The 19,717-nt window shown below is 35.8% G+C and overlaps 1 protein-coding gene across 1 annotated transcript in view; it reads left to right on the top strand.

Moving 5' to 3' along the window:
• Abca12 (ATP-binding cassette, sub-family A (ABC1), member 12) overlaps positions 1-19,717 on the top strand; it is a 192,608-nt gene that overhangs the window by 80,974 nt on the left and 91,917 nt on the right. Inside the window, exons 5-8 of the mRNA XM_013017562.1 lie at positions 169-266; positions 3,216-3,401; positions 9,317-9,495; positions 14,138-14,250. Coding sequence (XP_012873016.1) covers positions 169-266; positions 3,216-3,401; positions 9,317-9,495; positions 14,138-14,250 — 576 coding nt within the window. The remainder of the gene's footprint in view (positions 1-168; positions 267-3,215; positions 3,402-9,316; positions 9,496-14,137; positions 14,251-19,717) is intronic.

Genomic DNA, 19,717 nt, shown 5'->3' with positions numbered 1-19,717 from the left:
GGGGGGGGGGCGGGACAGGGAGGAATAGGAATGGACCACAACCTATTTGGGTACATTTTTGTTATAGGGTATATGAAGTTACAAAGGCTTCCTAATGGTTCTTATATGATCCTGCCCATTTGGGGTATGTATGTTTAGAATTCTGATGTATTATTTATTGTACTGCAGCCACAGTATTTCCTGGTCCAAGTTCTGATTTGGAAAGTACTGCAACAGGAACTTTTAATGGCAGTGAACTGCTTACACGGATTCTTGGTTTGGAAAAGGTAACTTCACTTAATTTCACAATAGACTGATAATGAACAGGTTGAACAAATGCATATTAGGTTAACAGAGGGAATCTGTTATCTACAGAGGAAGTGGTTTGGAGCACCTGTCCCATTTAAGTCCTATCTCAGACAGATTCTTTTCTAAAGGACTCTTCAATCACTGCTTAATTCAAAGACTTCGTGAATTCTTTAAGTCCTTGGGCATTTATTTACTGCCCTGGTAAGTCCCTTAATTAAACTTCGTTTTTATTTAGCAAGAAATAAGGAGACATTATGTGCAATTTTTCAACCTTTTTGAAGCAGGGAGAGAGAGAGAAGTGAAACCTTAATGCTCTTTAAATGTTCTACCTCATCCATATTAAATAAAGTCCTTGGACAAATTAAGACTGGAAAAATCTCCCCCCAGTAGAAAAAAAATCTTTTCTCTTAGCATATTTTAGAGAGCTTGCCTATGGACTTTTCTGTTTACTGGAGATCATTCATTTTGTGATTTCCCAGATTGCAATATGATAAACATAGTTTTATAAAGGATATACAGCAGCAGCCTGTAAAGTATGTGTGTATGTGTATTGTAAACAGGGAAGTTAAGAAATTAAACATGAGCATATTTGAGCAGAACAGGTGCCTTTCTGTTAACTGTAACACCTTTTCCTTCCTATTTCTTTTTCTTTGTCCATCATGGGGCTTGAACTCTGGGCCTGGACACTGTCCCTCAGCTCTTCAGCTCAGGGCTATCACTCTGCCACTTGATTGAGCCACAGTGCCACTTATGGTTTTCTTGTGGTTTATTGGAGATAAGAGTCTCATGGACTTTCCTGCCCAGGACCAGGCCGGTTTTGAGCCGCAATCCTCAGATCTTAGCCTCCTGAGTAGCTAGGATTACAGGTGTGAGCCACTGGCACCCAGCCCTTTCTGTTTCTTAACCAACAAATTTCATATATTTAAGCAATTTGGCCTCTACGGTGGACATTTGAATCCTGAATTTGCGTGCTCTTCAGAAATGAAGAGACCATATTTAATATTTTTGTTGGAAATATTTTCCCTCTCCTTTCTGTCTCCTTTCCCTCTCTGTATCATGCTCAGACACAGAAATCCATATTATAGTCATTTTTTGCATCTGACTCATGAAATATGTCTCTGACCTTTACTCACATTCTGCACCCATAACCACTACTGCTTAATATGTCATCATTAGTGACTTTTGAATTAACTTTCCACATAACTAAGGTGTCTTAGTAAACTAGGTGTCATATTTGAGCAAAAAGATGCCTCAAAAATGGATTCCAGGAAAAGGCATCAAACTGATCATCACTGAGGTAACTCTGCCAGTGCTGGCTGGACTTTTTTCATTCAATATAATCATGAGTGCTCCCTTGCCAACCTGAGATGTTTAGCAGTTAACTCCAGTTTAAAGCTCTCCCAACTATGCTAGTATGCAGACTAGGAGATCAACTCTATTCCATTATATTTCTTCCATGTTTGTTCCTAGGAAGCATTCATCCATTGGATCATATAAATTCTTTAATATGAAGAATAGAAATATTATTCTCAAAAAACACCACTGTATAGAAACTCTCAGGTATTCCTTTTCATATTGAATGTAACTTCTGAATTTTGTGAGGCACTACAGAGTCATATATCCAAGGAGATAAGTCCAAAATGAACTTTATATGTTGTAGATATATTTTTAGAGAAATTGGAGCAGGGAAAGGATGTAAAAATTAAGATGACATATTGATGCCTGTGTCAGCAATCTTTCTGATTCCTTTCTTTCCCTTTACTGCTTTCTGCAACCCTGGCAAGAATGAGTAGAAAAATCACTGTGGAGTGAGTTTATGTGTAATGTTAGAGGAGATATGGATGAATGACTAGAAGATATAGAGTTTAATATACATTCTAGATAAGTGGATCCTGTCTTAGTCCATTATATTTAGAAGCTGAGTTGGTGGAATACAGAGTATAGAATTTGTGATGTAAACTTAAGGATTAAGTTGACCCTCACCTAACAGAATAATAAGAATTAACATGAGGAGATCCTTAACGGTTACAAATTAATTTAGTCATCTCTATAACTATTTAAACAAATGGATAATTGTGGATGTAGCCAATATTTTAGCTGTAAATAATGCTGCATATTTGAGGAGACTGCACTATGGAATCTATAGAGGGATTGTAATGATTCCATTATCATGTCTAATAATACAATGATGTTGAATTTATCAGTATTAGATACATGATTTTTTTCAGACAAATATTTTTCCTTACTTTTCCTACATGAGATTAGAATGAAACTATTCATCTCTTTACTTCTGTAAATAAGGAAGGTTGGTCCTGAGAATGGACCTTAAGGCCCTCCCCTGTTTTGAAAATCTCCAAAAGATCACAAACAACTTCCTTGGGGCGGGGGAGAAGTACAAATTTAAGACACCTGAGTTTCTGCTATTCAATGTCAAGGAAATAGGAATAGGAATTTTTTCCTCCTTTATCTAGTTTATTAATTATTTTATTTTTATTATCTTTAAGTGGTTGTACAAAGGGGTTGCAATTTAGCATGTCAGTTTATGAGTACAATGCATCTTGAATGCTATCATCTCTTACAAATAGGTCTGTGATGCATGAGATTTTTTGTTAGAAAACCCTTGATGGATTTAGCTCTATCAGAGACAAGAAATGGGTTCAGATACATAATCAAATGGTAATCATTCAAATCATAACAATGCCAAGAATTTGTCACATTCATCTATAATTATATCATTTTCCTCTACAAGTCCCCATAGTTATACTATATACTATATACCATATACTATATATTTTTATTTTAATAGTTGCAATAATAATGCACAACTTTTAAGGTGACTGTTGTAAAGACAGGTCAGTTCTCTTAAAGAACAGAATAGTTTAACATCTATATGTACTAATATTACCTCTTCTCACACATGTTTCTAGCTCTTAAAGCAAAATGCCACTTCAGAAGACATACGGAAAGAAATATGTGAGACCTATCCAGGATACAATGCAAATTATTCCTTCTCTTGGCTCACTCTAGGAAAAAATATTTTTAACAAATTCTGCCTTTCCAACACGACCCTTTTAGAATCTTCTCTCCAGGAATTAAAGAAGCAATTCTCTCAGGTGAGTGAAAGATCTTTTAAAATGTCCAAGATCTTATATGTAATTGAGAGTTGTACTGTTTTCTTACTTGAATTTACAAAGTGACACAAGATGAATCAATGATCAAGTCTGTAGCCCATGTAGGCTGGGAAATACAGCCTGGAATTTTTTCTCACCTTTAACATATATTCCTCACATTGACATTTACACACAATCTGTAATGCTTAGTAATATTCATTTGTCATATAAATGGGCAAGATTTGAAATGATCTGATGTTGAATTAGAAATATTGCAATATGGTTAATGTAGACACACCTTAATAGATGAAATATGTCTTGGCTCCATGGTGGATAAGATTGACTGTTTTCCCTGAGTTCTGTAAATGAGGTTATTCAGGATAGAATGCAAGTTTAATAATTGAACTAACAGTTAAACAGCTGTCAGAAGTGAGAACAATGAGTAAGGTCATTTTATTTTTTCTCACTGACCTCTAATGATGAAAGAATGGCACCATTAATCTACACTTAACAAAGCCTACTGAATAGAAAAATATTTTTAACATTTCTGAATTCTTTTGAAATTTTACAAACAAAAGTGAATTGAGACATCTGCTTCTAATTTTTCCTTTTGAATCTCTGAACTTTATGTAAATAATTATTTAAAATCTAAAAATTGCTGGGTGCCAGTGGCTCATCTCTATAATCCTATACTCCGGAGGCTGAGATCTGAAGATCACAATTCAAAGCCAGCCTCATTATTTAAGTCTGTAAGACTCTTATCTACAATTAACCAGCATGAACTCCAATAAAATAAACTCCAGAAATAGAGCTGTGGCTCAAGTGGTAGAGCACTAGCTTTGAGCAAGAAAAGCTCAGGGACAGTGCCCAGGTCCTGAGTTCAAGCCCCAGAACTGGCATATATACAAAACAAAAAAAATTAAAAATTGCAGTAGAGTAATAAACCCAATCTGATACAAAGCATGGAAAAATGCTTTCTTAAACTAAACCATGTAGAGTAAATTATGTGACCAAAAATGCATTGTTTAAAATCATTATTGACCTGAAAGTCCCTGAGTTAAGCCACATTGGAAACACAAAAATTTTTGCATGAATGAGCATATGAACAGACTTGCCTTAAATGAGAATACAACAAAGAAACTACTCTATGTCTGAAGGTACCAGCTGTGTCCTGTGAAATGGATGAAACCCCAAAGTCACCATGTTATTTGTTTCAAGGGTAGGGTGTGATTATTACACATATTTGCTCATTATTGATCCTTTTTATAAGTATTGTTCATGGAATCGCAACAGAACTTTGGAAATATTTATTGCACTGTGTGTAATTGCGACAGTAAATAGTATTTCATGAATGTATTTGTACATGAGATATATACTATATGTCATGATTGTATCAATACTATATTTCTATATGTAATCTATCTATAATATAGATAATAGTTTTAAGAGCTCTTTCCCCAAAACTATAAGTTCTACGAAACATAAAGAGTGGAACCTATGCTATATCAATAGTATATCCTAAAGAAAATGAAAAACATTATCCAGAAGCTAATTTTGTGTTTGAAAATTAATTTCCAAAGACATTATTTAAAATACCTTACATCAATATGGCTTTGTGAACAAAACATTAAATAAACCAATTTGTGGAGTTGCTATGTAGGTAAGCTCCAGTTATATTTATGAATATGAGAAATAATTGCAGGTTTTCCATCTAAAAGTGAGTTTCCAAATGAATGAGAACTCTGAAAGCACTGCTGATGGGAAATGCTTTCAGAGACAGCAGCCAGGTGATTGGCATGTGAGCTTTACTCCTTTTTTTTTTTTAATTGTAAAGGTGATGTACAGGGGTTACAGTTATATAAGTAAGTAAATGAGTATAATTCTTGTCAAACATTGTCACCTCCTCCCTTATTTTCTCCTGCTGTCCCTCCCCCTGCCTGCCCTTCCCCCAAGTTTGTGTTCATTTCCAACAGTGTTTTATGAGCAGCACTGTTGCATTGGCTCTCCCTTCGTCCTTTGTTGCACCATTTCTGTGATTCCTCTTCCCATCCCCAAACCAGATAAACTTATATACAATACAGTGGGTACTAAGATCAAAACAGAGGGTAAATCAAAGGAAAGAAAAAAAAGAAAAGAGAAGTAGCTGCATACAGTACAGTAAGTAAAACAGCAACTCTTGTTACCATATCTTGAAGTTCATTTCAATTGGCATCATTTTATACGATCATATGTACATAGCATTGAACTATTGTGATCCTCTGCTAGAAGTATTCTACATTTGTACTCATTATTCGAATGAGGAAAACCAGGCAGCTTTGGGTCTGACTTACCACTTAATTGGATTTTCCCCCCAAGTCTTTCCATTTCCTTATGAATGAGTTGATGTCTTTCTTTCTGATGGAATCACAGGATTTGATTGTGTATTTAAACCACATTTTCTTGATCCATTCATCCATTGAGGGGCAACTGGGTTGATCCCATGTCGTGGCTATGGTAAATAATGCTTCAAGGAATATAACTGTGCTGGTAGCTTTAGTGTGTCCTTGTTTGTGGTCATTTGGGTAAATGCCCAGGAGTGGAATTTCCCACCAATAGTGTATAGTGATGTTTTCTTTTGGCCCTAGGAATTCATGGATATTACTCAATATAAGAAAAGCTGTATATGACCAAGCTATAGCAAGCATTATACTTAATGGTGAAAAGTTAACACCATTTCCTCTAAAATCAGGAATGAGACAAGGATGCCCACTCACTCTACCCCTCTTCAATATAACATTGGAATTCCTAGCCAGAGTATTAAGGCAAGAAACAAACATAAAGAGGATCCAGATAGGGAAAGAAGAAGAAAAACTCTCACTCTTTGTAGATGACATGATCCTATATTTAAAGAATCCCACAGACTTCTGTCCTAAGGTACTTGAGCTGATTTAAAACTTTTGCAGAGTAGCAGGATATAAAAGTAGCCCACAAAAATTAATAGCTTTTCTATATGCCAACAATGAGAAGAGCAAGGCTGAAATCAGGAAAGCAACTTTTTGTAATAGCCTTAAAAAATACCTAGGAATTAACCAAATATTTGAAAGACCTCTATAATGAAAAGTTTTTAAAAAATTGAAAAAGGAAATTAAAGCAGAACTCAGGAAGTGGGAAAACCTCCCATGCTCCTGGATTGGGAGGATTAACATCGTGCAAATGTCAATACTGCCAAAGCTGTCTACAAATTCAATGCAATACACATCAATATCCCAACAACATTCTTTAATGAAATAGAAGAAGCAATCCAAAAATTTATATAGAATAATAGAAAACAATCCCTAGCATGAAAAACCGTGCTAGAGGAATATCCATACCAAACTTCAAACTCCATTATAATGCCAAGATATCCTGGCACATGAACAAGCGTGAGGACCAATGGAACAGAATTTAAGACCCAGAAATGTACTCACAGATTTGTGGCCACCTAATCTTTACTAAGGGAGCCAAAAGAAGCACAAAAAACAGGATAGAAGATAGACAGCCTCTTTAACAAATGATGCTGGCAGAATTGGCTATATATGTATAGAAAATGGAAGTTGTATTCTTTTTTTGGGGGGGTCCAGTCGTGGGGCCTGAACTCTGGGCTTTGGCACTGTCCCTCAGCCCTTCAGCTCAAGGCTAGTGATCTACCACAGCACCACTTCTGGCTTTTCTTCTTTTTGCTTATGTGGTGCTGAGGAATCGAACCCAGGGCCTCATGCATGCAAGGCAAGCACTCTACCACTGAGCCACCTTCCCAGCCCAGAATTTGGATTCTTATATATCATCCTGCACCAAACTCAACTCCAAATGGATCAAAGACCTCAATATAAGATCAGATACCCTGAAAATATTAGAGGAATGCATAGGGGAAACACTAGGGCTTCTAGGCACAGTTAGAATCTTTCTCAATAAAGACCCTGAAATACAACAAATCAAAGAAAGGTTGGGTAAATGGTAAAGGACATAGCTAGCAAGATAAATAGAAAACCCACATATTGGGAGAGGTCTTCACTAGCTATACAATAGACAGAACCTCATATCTAAAATATACTTAGAGCTCAAAAAATTAACTCCCCCCCACAAATAAAATCCCCTAAGAAACAACCACCCCATTAACAAGTGGGCTAAAGACTTAAAGACTTTTCTGCATTTTGTTATTTCCCTTCCCCTCCCCTAATTAGAAAAATGAAGAACTTGGATATGTTTTGAATAACGGTATATCTTAGTTTAACTTTATACACACACTATATATGATGTTTTATGTATGCATGTGTGTATAGCTATCAGTCTGTGTATCTGCCTATCTATCAATACAGACTATTTGAAAAAGAAGAGCCTCATGCTAGCTACTACTAATAATAATAATGATGTACCTTCACAACAATAATGAAATAAACTGCTGAAGACACCTCCCTACATATTTTCTGTATACTCAAGGGTATATCTTGTAAAAAAAAAAGGAGAGAGAAAGCTAGATAGATACTCAATATCCCAAATGGATTTCTCAATGCAATTCTTTCTTTTTGTGAGCATATGGAATGAAATGATGGTCTTCTAGTGACAAAGGAGTCTGGTATTTGGCTTTCCCAGAAATTCTTTTCCCTTGCAAGTTCATAGTTCTTTGTATTTTGCTGATCCACAGGAGCCACTGATACTCAAATAAAATAATGCCACTGTGATGTTAAAATAAAGAGAGAGAGACTTTTCTGAGGAGGAAATAAGAATGGCTGTGATGTGGCCAAAAGGGAATGCTACTACACTGTTGGGGGAAGTATAAACTGGCTCAGCCACTCTGGAAAGCAGTATGGAGGTTCCTCAAAAGGCTAAACAAAGAGCTCCCCTATGACCCAGAAATCCTACTCCTGGGAATTTACCCAAATGACCACAAACAGAGCCAGATTAAAGCTACCAGCACAACCAAGTTCATTGCAGTATTATTTACCATCGCTAAGATATGGAATCAACCTAGATGCCCCTCAGTAGATGAATGGATCGAGAAAATGTGGTATATATACATGCCTCCATCAGAAAGAATGACATCACCTCATTTGTAAGGAAATCAAAAGACCTGTAAAATCATATTAGGTGAAGCAAGCCAGGCCCAAAGAAAAGTAGGTTGCATGGTTTCCATCATTTGTAATAACCAGAATATGTCTATGATATTCTTAGAAGGGGATCACAACAGCCCAATCACTAAGTGTACAGGACCATATATAATGAAGCATATCAAAATGAACTCCAAGAATTGGAAACAAAAGGTTCCTTTTATGTGCTGTATGTAGTTATTCTTAGTTTTTTCTTTCTGTTTTTGTTTTCTGTACCATATTGTCTTGTGTATAAGCTAATCTGAACTGTGGAAGGGAAAGGGAATCACAGAAACAGCAGGACAAAGATGAACTAATGCAACCATGATACTCACTAGACCTAAGTTGGAAATGAATTTTACAACTTGCAGGGGAGTTGAGTGGGGAATGGTAAGCAGGAGAAAATGAGCGAGTGGGTAACAGTGTTTTATAAGAAATATACGCATTACTTTAGTATTGTTACTGTAACACCCCCCCACCCCCATTCAGTACCTTTACAATAAATAAAAATAAAATAAAAAATAAACACCCCAAAAACAAATCCCCAAAGAAACAACCACTTCATCAATAAGTAGGCTAAAGACTTAAAGAGAGACTTCTCAGAAGAGGAAATAAGAATGGCCAATAGACACATAAAGAAATGCTCAACTTCTCTGGCCATAAAAGAAATGCAAATCAAAACAATATCGAGATTCCACCTCACCCCAGTTAGAATGGCCATTATCAAGTAAACTAATAATAACAACAGATGCTGGTGGGGATGTGATTACCTGTCTTAAAGCCTCACTTCACTCTTCTTGGTTTTGTTTTTTTAAGCTATCAAGTGACCCCAACAATCAGAAGCTCGTGTTTCAGGAACTCGTTAAAGTGCTGTCCTTCTTCTCACAAGTGCAGGAGCAGAGAGCTGTGTGGCAGCTTCTCTCTAGTTTTCCAACTGTGTTTCAGAATGACACATCACTAAGCAATCTATTTGATGTACTCCGAAAAGCCAACAGGTAAGAAAATTTAATGCTAACTACACATCACGTTATTGTTCACAAAGAAGTCTTTTTGGAAAAAAAAAACATACTGCTGGTGAGGATGTCAGGAAGGTAATTTAAGCACAGAGTGAAAAAATTCTTCAGCTTCTTATTACAGATATTAGCGGTGAAGGTGAGTATATTAGTTAAACATTAAGTATTTGATAGGAAGGTTTGAACTTTGGTTTCCTAACTCCAAAACCAAGTTTGCCTGTTAAATATATCATTTGGATGCATAGTATTATCTTAGTTGAAATGTCTAAATTATCAGAAGAGTTGATTCTCATTTTGGGATGCTTCCAAGAGCTTTGATCAGTTCAAAAACATCATCATACACCCTCTGTCAGTACATTTATCTTACATGATTCTCACAACAGTATTTTTGGATAAGATAACCAAGCCTCATTTTAAAGAGGAGGAAAATCTCAGAGAGGTCAGCTGACTTCCTCAAAGTTGGACAACTGCCACGTAGCAAAGCCAAGACTTGAACTTAAGGAGTCTATATTCAATCTTGTGTTTTTTCTGTAATAGTATATCATTATTGATGTACTGAAAGAGCCAAATATTAGTCAATGGTAGAAGATCAAAAGAGACCATATGTGTTATTTTGGTAGAGCAAGTTAGCACAGGGAAGGCAATGCAGTTTGGCTATTTTAATTCCCTAAGACTTTAAATAAGTTATTTCATATTTTGGCATCATGTAGTAGAATATATAGTCCAGTAATGATTACAAATGCAAAGTCTGCATAGATAATGAAAGAAGCTTATAATAAATGGCTTCAAATTACTATAAAGCAAATGGTATTTGACTTTTTAAATTTTTTGTTGTCATAAGAATGTGAACATAAGATCCACTCTGTGAACATATTTTAAGTATACAATCTATTTTTGTTAATTATAGGTACAATTTTGTACAGCCTACATCTAGAGCCTATTCATCTTGTTCAACAAATTCTTTAGGTACATTTATTACTAACTCAGTTCCTTGTTCCCCCAAGCCTGTGAAAACCACATAGTACTGTTTGATTTTCCAAACTTGGCAATGCTTTAAACCCTCTTCCCTATTACTTCCAAGCAGATCAAAATCTGACTCTCTCAGACCTAATATAAGTGAAATCATGCTGTACTTGTTCTCTGTGACTACTTTATTATTATTTCACTGAGGATAATGTCTTTAAGGTTTGTCCATGTTGTCTCTATATTGAAGACTTTTCTTTAAAAAATCTGGATCATATTCCATTGTGTTCTATATCATATTCCTCTTCTCCATTCATAGGTCAATGGCAATTTACAACAAGCATAGGAACGCTCATTGTTTTTGAGATGTTGATTTTAGTCCTTTTGGACAAATGCTCAGAAGAGAGATCATAGATCATGTGGAAGTTCTATTTTTAAATGTTTGAAGAACCTTGGGCCATATTGTTTTCCATAGAGGCTGCATTAGAATGAATTCCAAGGGTTCTAATTTTTCCACATCTTTGCCAGGTTTATTGTCTTCTGTTTATTTAACAATAACTATCCTGACAGATATGTTGTATCACACCTTGATTTGTATTTTCCTGTTGATTAGTGACATTAAACTTTTTTTTTCCAGAGCTGGAGGTAGTCTGTAAGTGGTAGAGTATCTGCCTAGCAAGCATAAGACTCTGAGTTCAAACCCCAATATGAACAACAAAAACAACAAACAACAACAAAAACATGTTTTTCATATAGCTCTTGGCTATTTTTTTGTCCTTTCTGGAGAAATGTCCATTCAAATATCTAACCATTTTGAAGTTAGGTTGTTAGTCTTTTAAATATTCAGAACTAGAAGTTGCTTATCTATTTTGGAGATTTATTCTTAATCAAACATACTGATTGTAGGGGCTGGGAAGGTGGATCAGTGGTAGAGTGCTTGCCTTGCACACATGAGGCTCTGGGTTCAATTCCTTAGCAACACATAAGCAGAAAAAGCTGGAAATGGTGCTGTGGCTCAAGTGTTAGAATGCTAGCCTAAAACTGAAGAGCTCAGGGACAGCGTTCAGGCTCAGAGTTCAGGCCCCACGAGCAAAAATAAATAAATAAATAAAAAGATTGTAAGTATTTTCTCCCATTTTGTATATTGCCTTCTCAAAGGAGCAGTGTTTTTACTTAAGTTTTAATTAAAATGTCATATTAATTAAATACAAAAATGATAAAAGTTTGGATTGCTAAATTAAAGGATTATATCATTATAAGTAATCTCATTTGTTTCCTTTTCCTTTTCCTAATGTGGATACTAGAACATTCCAAGATAAATATATCTTGCATCATGTTTCTATTAAAGCACACTTCTATTATTATTATTATAACAATGTCATTAGAAACCATAATTTCCTCACAAAAAACTTCTTTATCCAATTATGGCTTCATCCACTTCTTTTAATCTGTTGAACAAATAAAAAAGGACAAATGAGCCTCACAGTAACTTGCGTTCTCTCCAGCAACTTTTATTTTTTAAATTGAAAGCTGTCAAAGTTATGGCAGAAAATAGTAGAGATAAGCTATGTCCACAGTTAAGCAGGGCAGGTGAAAAAACCAACCCTGCCCTGTGTTTCACCTTTATGAGGAAAAAGATATTCTGAGATACAAGTCATGAAAACTACTTCTTGAAACATTATCTTTACTCAGAAGGCAATGTGTTTGGTATAACTATCATTTTTGTCTGACAGATATAGGACAAAAAGTATCTCTAGCAGTGGTCCAAAGGATTGCTAAGAAAAACGATGAGTTAATTTGTACTACATTACCCCTACAATAATAAATTATTAACAAAAGACTATGTGTTCTGGTTACTACTCAAGTTAATTAAAGCACTGACCTGACCTTTATTGTTGGTATAAATCACAGTATTTTTGAAATTCAGAATCTGTGTGTCATAGCAACATTTCTTTTAAAAATTATACTAATGACCACTATGGAATCAAAATTAATAATGAGGTAGATAATTGGCCTGGGAAAATATAGAACGAACTCCAGCAAAAGTGAATTTGCTGATTGTCTATTTCCAGTGTGGACTGCTCACCATACAAATCATAAAAACTCAATGCCAATTAGTTTGATTAGTAATGTCTAGCTACCTTGGAATAATGCATCACTTAGAGTCTTATAGTAATGCATCACTTACAGCCTTAAAGAATGATCCATTTTGTTCAAAATCAATTTTTGTTTGCTTAACCAAAGGTAAATATTTACAAAAACAATGCTCAACAATATTCCTAAAATTAGATCCTTTATTAGGGCTTTATTTGTCATGAAAATAGTTTCTAATATTTATTTATTTTTCCATTTAACTGAAAATAAAGGTGTCTTATCATTGAAAAGTTGCTTTTCCTAACAAATTCTTTCTTTTCCCTCCACTTTCCTCCTTCCTTCCTTCCCTTCCTTCCATCCTTCCCTTTCTTCCTCCTTTCCTTCCTTCCCTCTCTCCCTCCCTCCTTGCTTGCCTGCCTGCCTGCCTGCCTTCTTTCTTTCTTTCTTTCTTTTTCTTTCCTTCTTCCTTGCTTGCTTGCTTTCTTGCTTTCCTTTTCTTTTCTTTCTTATTTTTGTATGTACCAAATACAAGGGTTTAGTTTCAGAACATCCCAATAATTATATATATATGGTTATTGTTATTGTAAAGGCTATGTACAGAAGGGTTACAGTTATATAAATCAAGTAATGAATACATTGCTTTCTTTTTATTTAAATATATTTTTTCATTGTAAAGATACTGTACAAAGGGGTGACAGTTACATGAGTATGGAAATGAGTACATTTCCTGCCGAGCATTATTATCCCCTCCATTGTTTTTCCCCTACCATCCCTTCCCTCCCCACCTTCCCCAGCTCTTCCCTCCTTCCACCCTCCAAGTTGTAAAGTTTGTTTTCAACATAGTGTCTTGTACATCTCATTGCTACAATGGGTCAACCTGTATCCTTATTTCAGCACTTTGTTATTTCCCTTATGAATACATTTCTTTTTCAACAATGTCACCTTTTCCCTGGCTCTCTCCCAGTTTTCCCCTCCTGTCCCCACCCACAAGTTTTATATTTCATTTTCAACATAGTGCCCAGTGAGTATCACTGCTTCATTTGTTCACACTTTGTCCCTCCATTTCTGTGCCCACTCTTCCCCTCCCAAAGACAGATAAACTAACAAGACAAAAAGAAAAGAAAACAAAAATAGCAAAAAAAAGGGAAAAAATCTCCTCTTCATTTCTTGGAGTTCATTTAAGTAAATATTCTTTTATATGTTCATGTACACATAGATATTGAGTTTTGATGATCCTCTCCTAAGACTATCCTCCTTTCCTAGCCAGTTATTTCTAAGTCTTAAGAGAAAAAAAACTGGAGAACTTTGCTCTGTTACTTCAAGGTCTCTGCATTCTAAGGCTCCACAATCCTGGAAACATAAAGCTCTTTGTTCTGGTTCAAACACATTTTGTTGGGATTTTGTGCATGAACAGACAAACAAGTAATTAAATTACAAAGGCAGCATCTTGTCTTTTATGTTATAAGAATAATTTTCTATACTGGATCCGTTTTCTCCTTCAATAACCTTTGGTTTCTGTCTGTAAGCCGGAAACACAATCTGGTTTAATTGTTTTTCTACTCATTAGGATGCTGTTGGTGGTACAGAAGGTTTATCCACGTGCTGAAACTAACGAAGGCTTCAGAGCTCTCCAGAAGTCTGTTAAACATCTGCTCTACACTCTGGACTCCCCAGTTCAAGGTATTATATTTTCTTCTTACTGTACTAAATCCAGTGTCACAATGCCCATCAGAAATATAAAGCAGAATGCAACTAAACCTATTGTGTATAAATGATACTTTTTTTTAGATAGAGACATATGCTGCCAATAAATCCAGGTCTCAAATTGAGACCTAGAGAAAGGATGAAATGACTGAAAAGAGAGTATAAGGTTCTAGGGTTTGTCTTTAGGTAAAAATGAGGTCTCTAAGCTTGTTAAACTATGTTTATGCTTAGGATGGAAAAATAAATGTCAGTGAGTGAGCTTCAAAAAACTAGATTTCTATACTATTTTTGGAACAAAATCTTACATTGGGTTTTCATGTTTTTGCCTTCATTTCTGAACTTTCTGATGCTTTGTTTGGTAAAAATGTACTCTCAGCCAATTATTACCAGAACATGAATAGATCTCTAAAGTACTTTGTCATCTCCAGCAAGGCAAGGTGTAGCATGATGCTCATGCCTCAGAAAATGTCACTTTTGCAAACACTAAATAGTGCCAGATACTACTAACATACAAATCCACCAATCAATACAGGCAAATACATTCAGTCAAAAGTTTTGAGTGTATGGGGCTGAGAAGGTGGCTCAGTGGTAGAGTGCTTGCCTTGCATGCATGAGGCCCTGGGTTCAATTCCTCAGCACCACATAAGCAGAAAAAAAAAAAGCCGGAAGTGGTGCTATGGCTTAAGTGGTAGAGTGCTAGCCTTGAGCTGAAGAGCTGAAGGACAGCGCCCAGGCCCAGAGTTCAGGCCCCTACTTCCCAAGTAAAATGATGGGTTAACATTTACCTTTCCTGAATACCTTTATAGTTGAGCTTTTTTATCTGAGTTTGTCAGTTTTTAAGTAGTTTAACTTTTGGATTGTAGGAATGAAAATCTATTGCATTGTCTTAAGATACTAGTTTTTGGCTGGGCATTGGTGGCTCACACCTGTAATCCTAGCTGAGCTCAGAAGGCTGAGATCTGAGGATTGTGGTTCAAAGCCAGCCTGGGCAGGAAAGTCCATGAAACTTAACTACAATTAAGCACCAAGAAGCTGGAAATGGAGCTGTGGCTCAGGTGGTAGAGCATTATCTTTGAGTAAAAAGCTCAGAGACAGTGCCTAAGCCCTGAGTTCAAGCCCTAAGACTATCACAACACACAACACACAAAAGATAGTCATTTTTTAATGAAAAGCCAAATTGGAGGCTTTAACGAATTCTCACTGGAAGGTCTAACATACTCTTGGATATGTTTCTATTCGTCAAGATATTTTTATATGTACAATTACAGAATTAATTACTACTTTGTAAAATGGATTATTGTTCAAATTAATGAAAATGATGAACAGTGGAAAATATTCTAGGCCAGGTAAGCAAATGAAGTTATTATACTCAATGTTCATTATGTAAAACATGAACTAAATAACTTGTGGGTAGGGAAGGAAAGAGGGAAATGGAGGAGAACAAAGGAAGTGGTGATATTGTCAAAGAAGTAACTTATGGATATCTATTTAATGATAACAATAAAAAAGTAAAATTAAAGTTACAAAATAAGATTTCAGCAGAGAACCAGACAGTTTCTCTATAACAACTTCTCTACTTATAAGTTTGCACCATAAAACTCTACTTATTTCCTCTGTGGGTTTTTTTTTGTAGTGTTTATCTTTAACAGACTTGAGAACTTCACATTCCTTCTTACTATTGTATCCTTTTCCTTATCAGACTCACACTTCCTTATTAATATAAAGTAAAGGGATAAAGTTAAAGTTTTTTTGGCATATGACAAAAGCTCATATGTGCCTTAGAAACCAAAAAGATGTAAGGAGTACCTTTTACCAATCAGGCAATGAAACACTTTTCCTGGTGAACAATCTACTCTGCTTCCCATATTGAATGCAGGCCATGCTTTTGTTAAATATTCTAGTCATCAGTGAGTGGCAGCCATGCCTTTGTCTATAAAGATACTCACTAGCATACTTAAGCTCGGCCTTGGATGGCCAAAATGACATCAAACTACATCTGAAAAGTGTTATCTACAAAAATTGGTGTGCCTAAATATTCTTTCTTTTCAAATTTTATACCCTTTGGGCTTTTTCAACCTGGGATAATGATGAAGACACGGCTATATTTGCTCCCAGAAGTCATTCATCTCAAACCTCTACCTATCTGAGCAAAAATTTCATGACCTTAAAAAAAATCTTCCTAGGTATTATTCAGAATCCTTCAGTGACCAGTGACTCTCATTCACCAAGCCAGGCATCCCTGCCCTTAGGGTCAGACACTTTGCTGCATTGCCCAAGCTGACCCCTGGTCATCCTGGTGTTTGGGCATATGTGAATACACTTTTTCCCTTGTTTTGGCCTCACTTGAACCAGAATTGTGTGTTATTTTGCATCAGAGCTGCTTGCTCCTCTCTAACTAATGGACAAGGAGGTTAAAATAGCTTAGTAGAACTCTCATCATTCTTTCAAATAAGGAAAGTAAATAGTGTATTGACTGTGTCCATGCTTTATGTTTTTTTTTTACCTTAAATCCCCTTAATTAGCAAAACAATTCTATGAGATGCAGTTATTATCCCATTTCACAGACAAAGAAACTGAAGCAAAGGAGGCTGGACACTTTGCCTTTGTCATCTAGCTAACCTGAAGCCAAAGTGAGATTAAAGCCCGATCTGTTTATCCTAAAGTCAGTCACCTTGAGTTGTATTATACATAGCCCCATTCACATTCTCTCTCTGAGACAGATACAGTCAAATCCATGGTTTCTTTCTTTTTTTAAAATTTAATTTAATTTTATTGTAAAGGTGATTACAGAGGAGTTACATTACACAAGTAAGGTAGTTAGAACATTTTTTGTTTGCTTGTTTTTATTTTTTCCCATTTATTTCATGAAATCTCAGTCTAGTTTTTAACTTATTTTTAGTAAGTTTTTTTATTGTGCAAATATCATACACAGGGGTTACAATTACATGAGCAAGGTAATAAGTACATTTCTTCCTTTTCTTTTGTGAAAATACCATACAGAGGGGTTACAATTACATGGGCAAGATAATGAGTACATTTCTTATCAGGTATTGTAGCCTCCTCCTTTGTTTTTCCCCTACCATCCCTGCCCTCTCATCTCCATGACTACACTCCCCTGCCTCCCCCCAACAAAGTTGTAAAGTTCTTTTTTCAACATAGCATCTTGTACATCTCATTGTTGCAGTGGGACCACCTGTATCCCTATTTAAGCAATTTATTTTTCCCTTCCCCTTCCCAAATTATATCAACATCAAATATAGTAAAAACAGGGGTTATACTGTGTGGGAGAGACATACAAAGCAACAAAAAAAGTAGGTTAGACCATGCAGAAGATCCAATCTCGGGGATTAAAGACAGCTTAGATATTATAGAGAAAGAACATACAAGTATCCAAGACAAATCCAAGAAATATGGTAGATCTATTCAATATTTGGAAGACACCATCAGAAGGCCTAATCTGAGGATAATGGGTATAGAGGAGCACATAGAGACAGAAGTTAATGTTCTAGGAAATTTATTTAACAGGATCCTAGCAGAGAACTTCCCAAACATGCAAAAAGATAGGCCTATTCAGATCCAAGAAGCTTTTAGAACCCCAAATAGACCAGAACAGAACAGAACATCCCACTGTCACATTATAATCTGCACAAGATCAATTCAGACCAAGGAAACGATCCTTAAAGCTCTCAAGGAGAAAAGACCAATCACCTATAAAGGGAAACCAATTAGAATCACCTCAGATTTCTCAGCAGAGACAATTAAAGCAAGAAGATCCTGGAATGATGTATGTCATGCCCTAAAGACAAACAACTAGTAACCAAGAATACTGTACCCAGCTAAACTCTCCTTTATAACCGAAGGTCAAATAAAAATCTTCCATAGCAAAGTCCATTTCTTCTTGAACATCCTTTTTCTCCAACTTTCCCTCCCCCAACTCCCCTCTCCCCTACAAGTTGTAAAGTTCATTCCCAACATGGTATCTTGTGAGTATTGCTGTTGCATTGGTATAGCTAAAGGAGTTGAGAGAGAACACTGAAAATGAAATCAAAGAAGTAAAGAAGTCCGTTCAAGATCTAAAACAAAGCTTCAACAAAGAAATTTAAGCCATTAAAACTGACCAATTAAAAGGAAGGGAAATAGAAAACAAAGTAGCAAGTCTTGACAGTGGACTAGAAGATGCAGAAGAAAGAACCCATAGTTTCTTAGAGAGACATGCAGGTATTTGCTATTGGTTTCGGGCACTAATAGAATGTGGCTCACTGTGCAGTGCTTCCTCCCACAGGACACCTTATTTCCTGTTCCCTGCACCTGATTTCTACACATCCTCTTCCTCTTCATGTCTTTCTCTGTCTCAGCCTCAATTCTGCACATACATCAAGAGTTCCTTAGGCACCTCCCCAGAACTGTGACAGCACAGAGATGCTAATAAACACCTGTGAAGAACTTTGCCTCCTAACTTTTAGGGATCCAAGTTTCAGCTTTGTCCCAAATAAGTTCTCTGACACACTGTGAATAAGCTCTGGAATTTCCAACTCTCAAGATGAGCAGGAATTATCTTTGTGACTCATTAGAATATGGCCTATTTACAAAACTGCACCATCTTAAAATATGCCTAACTCTACAAAAAGAAAAAAAAAATTTAAGAAGTAACATCTACTTTTGTAAGGTTTGTGACATTTTCCACTCCATTGAGGCCTATTTAGTACACTATTTCTTCTTATAGTCTTTAGTGGCTAGAAAGAAACGTTTCCATTTAACTTCAGGGTCAAGTCTATCACTGATAACATAAAGTTAATTTCTATTAGTTATTTTAATAGCTTGATGAAACAGAGAAACTCCATCACCACATAATGCACAAGTAGCAATTAACTTGCAGAGTATCACCTAGAAGTTCAAAGTGAGGAAGATTTGATCTTGGAAAAACATTTTTATATATATTTTACATTGACAAAAACCTCATAAATCTGAACAGATTTCTATCCTTGATTATTCTTTATAGAGCTGTCAGTAAGTCCTAAGAATAACCATTATGAATTAGGCATATTATTCTGGGTCTCTTCCTCTTTGTCCTTTAACTCACTGACACATGTTCTTTGTGAAGCACAGATAAGGAAAATCCACTGCTGAACTGGAAGACAGAAACAGCCACTTCACTGGGGACTAGCTATTAAACCACATTGCTAAATATCAGTGGTACAGGACATGGATAAGGAGGTTATGAATTCCTCGATACAGTCTTGATATATACATATATAAATATATATTTAAATAAAATAATCAACATGAAAGCATGAATGATAGCATAGTTTAGCGCTTTGTAAAAACAAGTGTTAGGATGTATTGCTTAGAAATCATGAAAGAACAATGAAAGATAGTCATAAAATTATCCTATAGGAAGCAATTGGACCAACATGAAAATGATCTCATTGCTGGGTACTTGTGT

Source organism: Dipodomys ordii, unplaced genomic scaffold, assembly GCF_000151885.1.
Source record: "Dipodomys ordii isolate 6190 unplaced genomic scaffold, Dord_2.0 Scaffold1, whole genome shotgun sequence".
NCBI classification, from domain to species: Eukaryota; Metazoa; Chordata; class Mammalia; order Rodentia; family Heteromyidae; genus Dipodomys; species Dipodomys ordii.
Note: the sequence above shows the minus strand (reverse complement) of the source record. Positions and strands in the feature narration are given on the sequence as shown.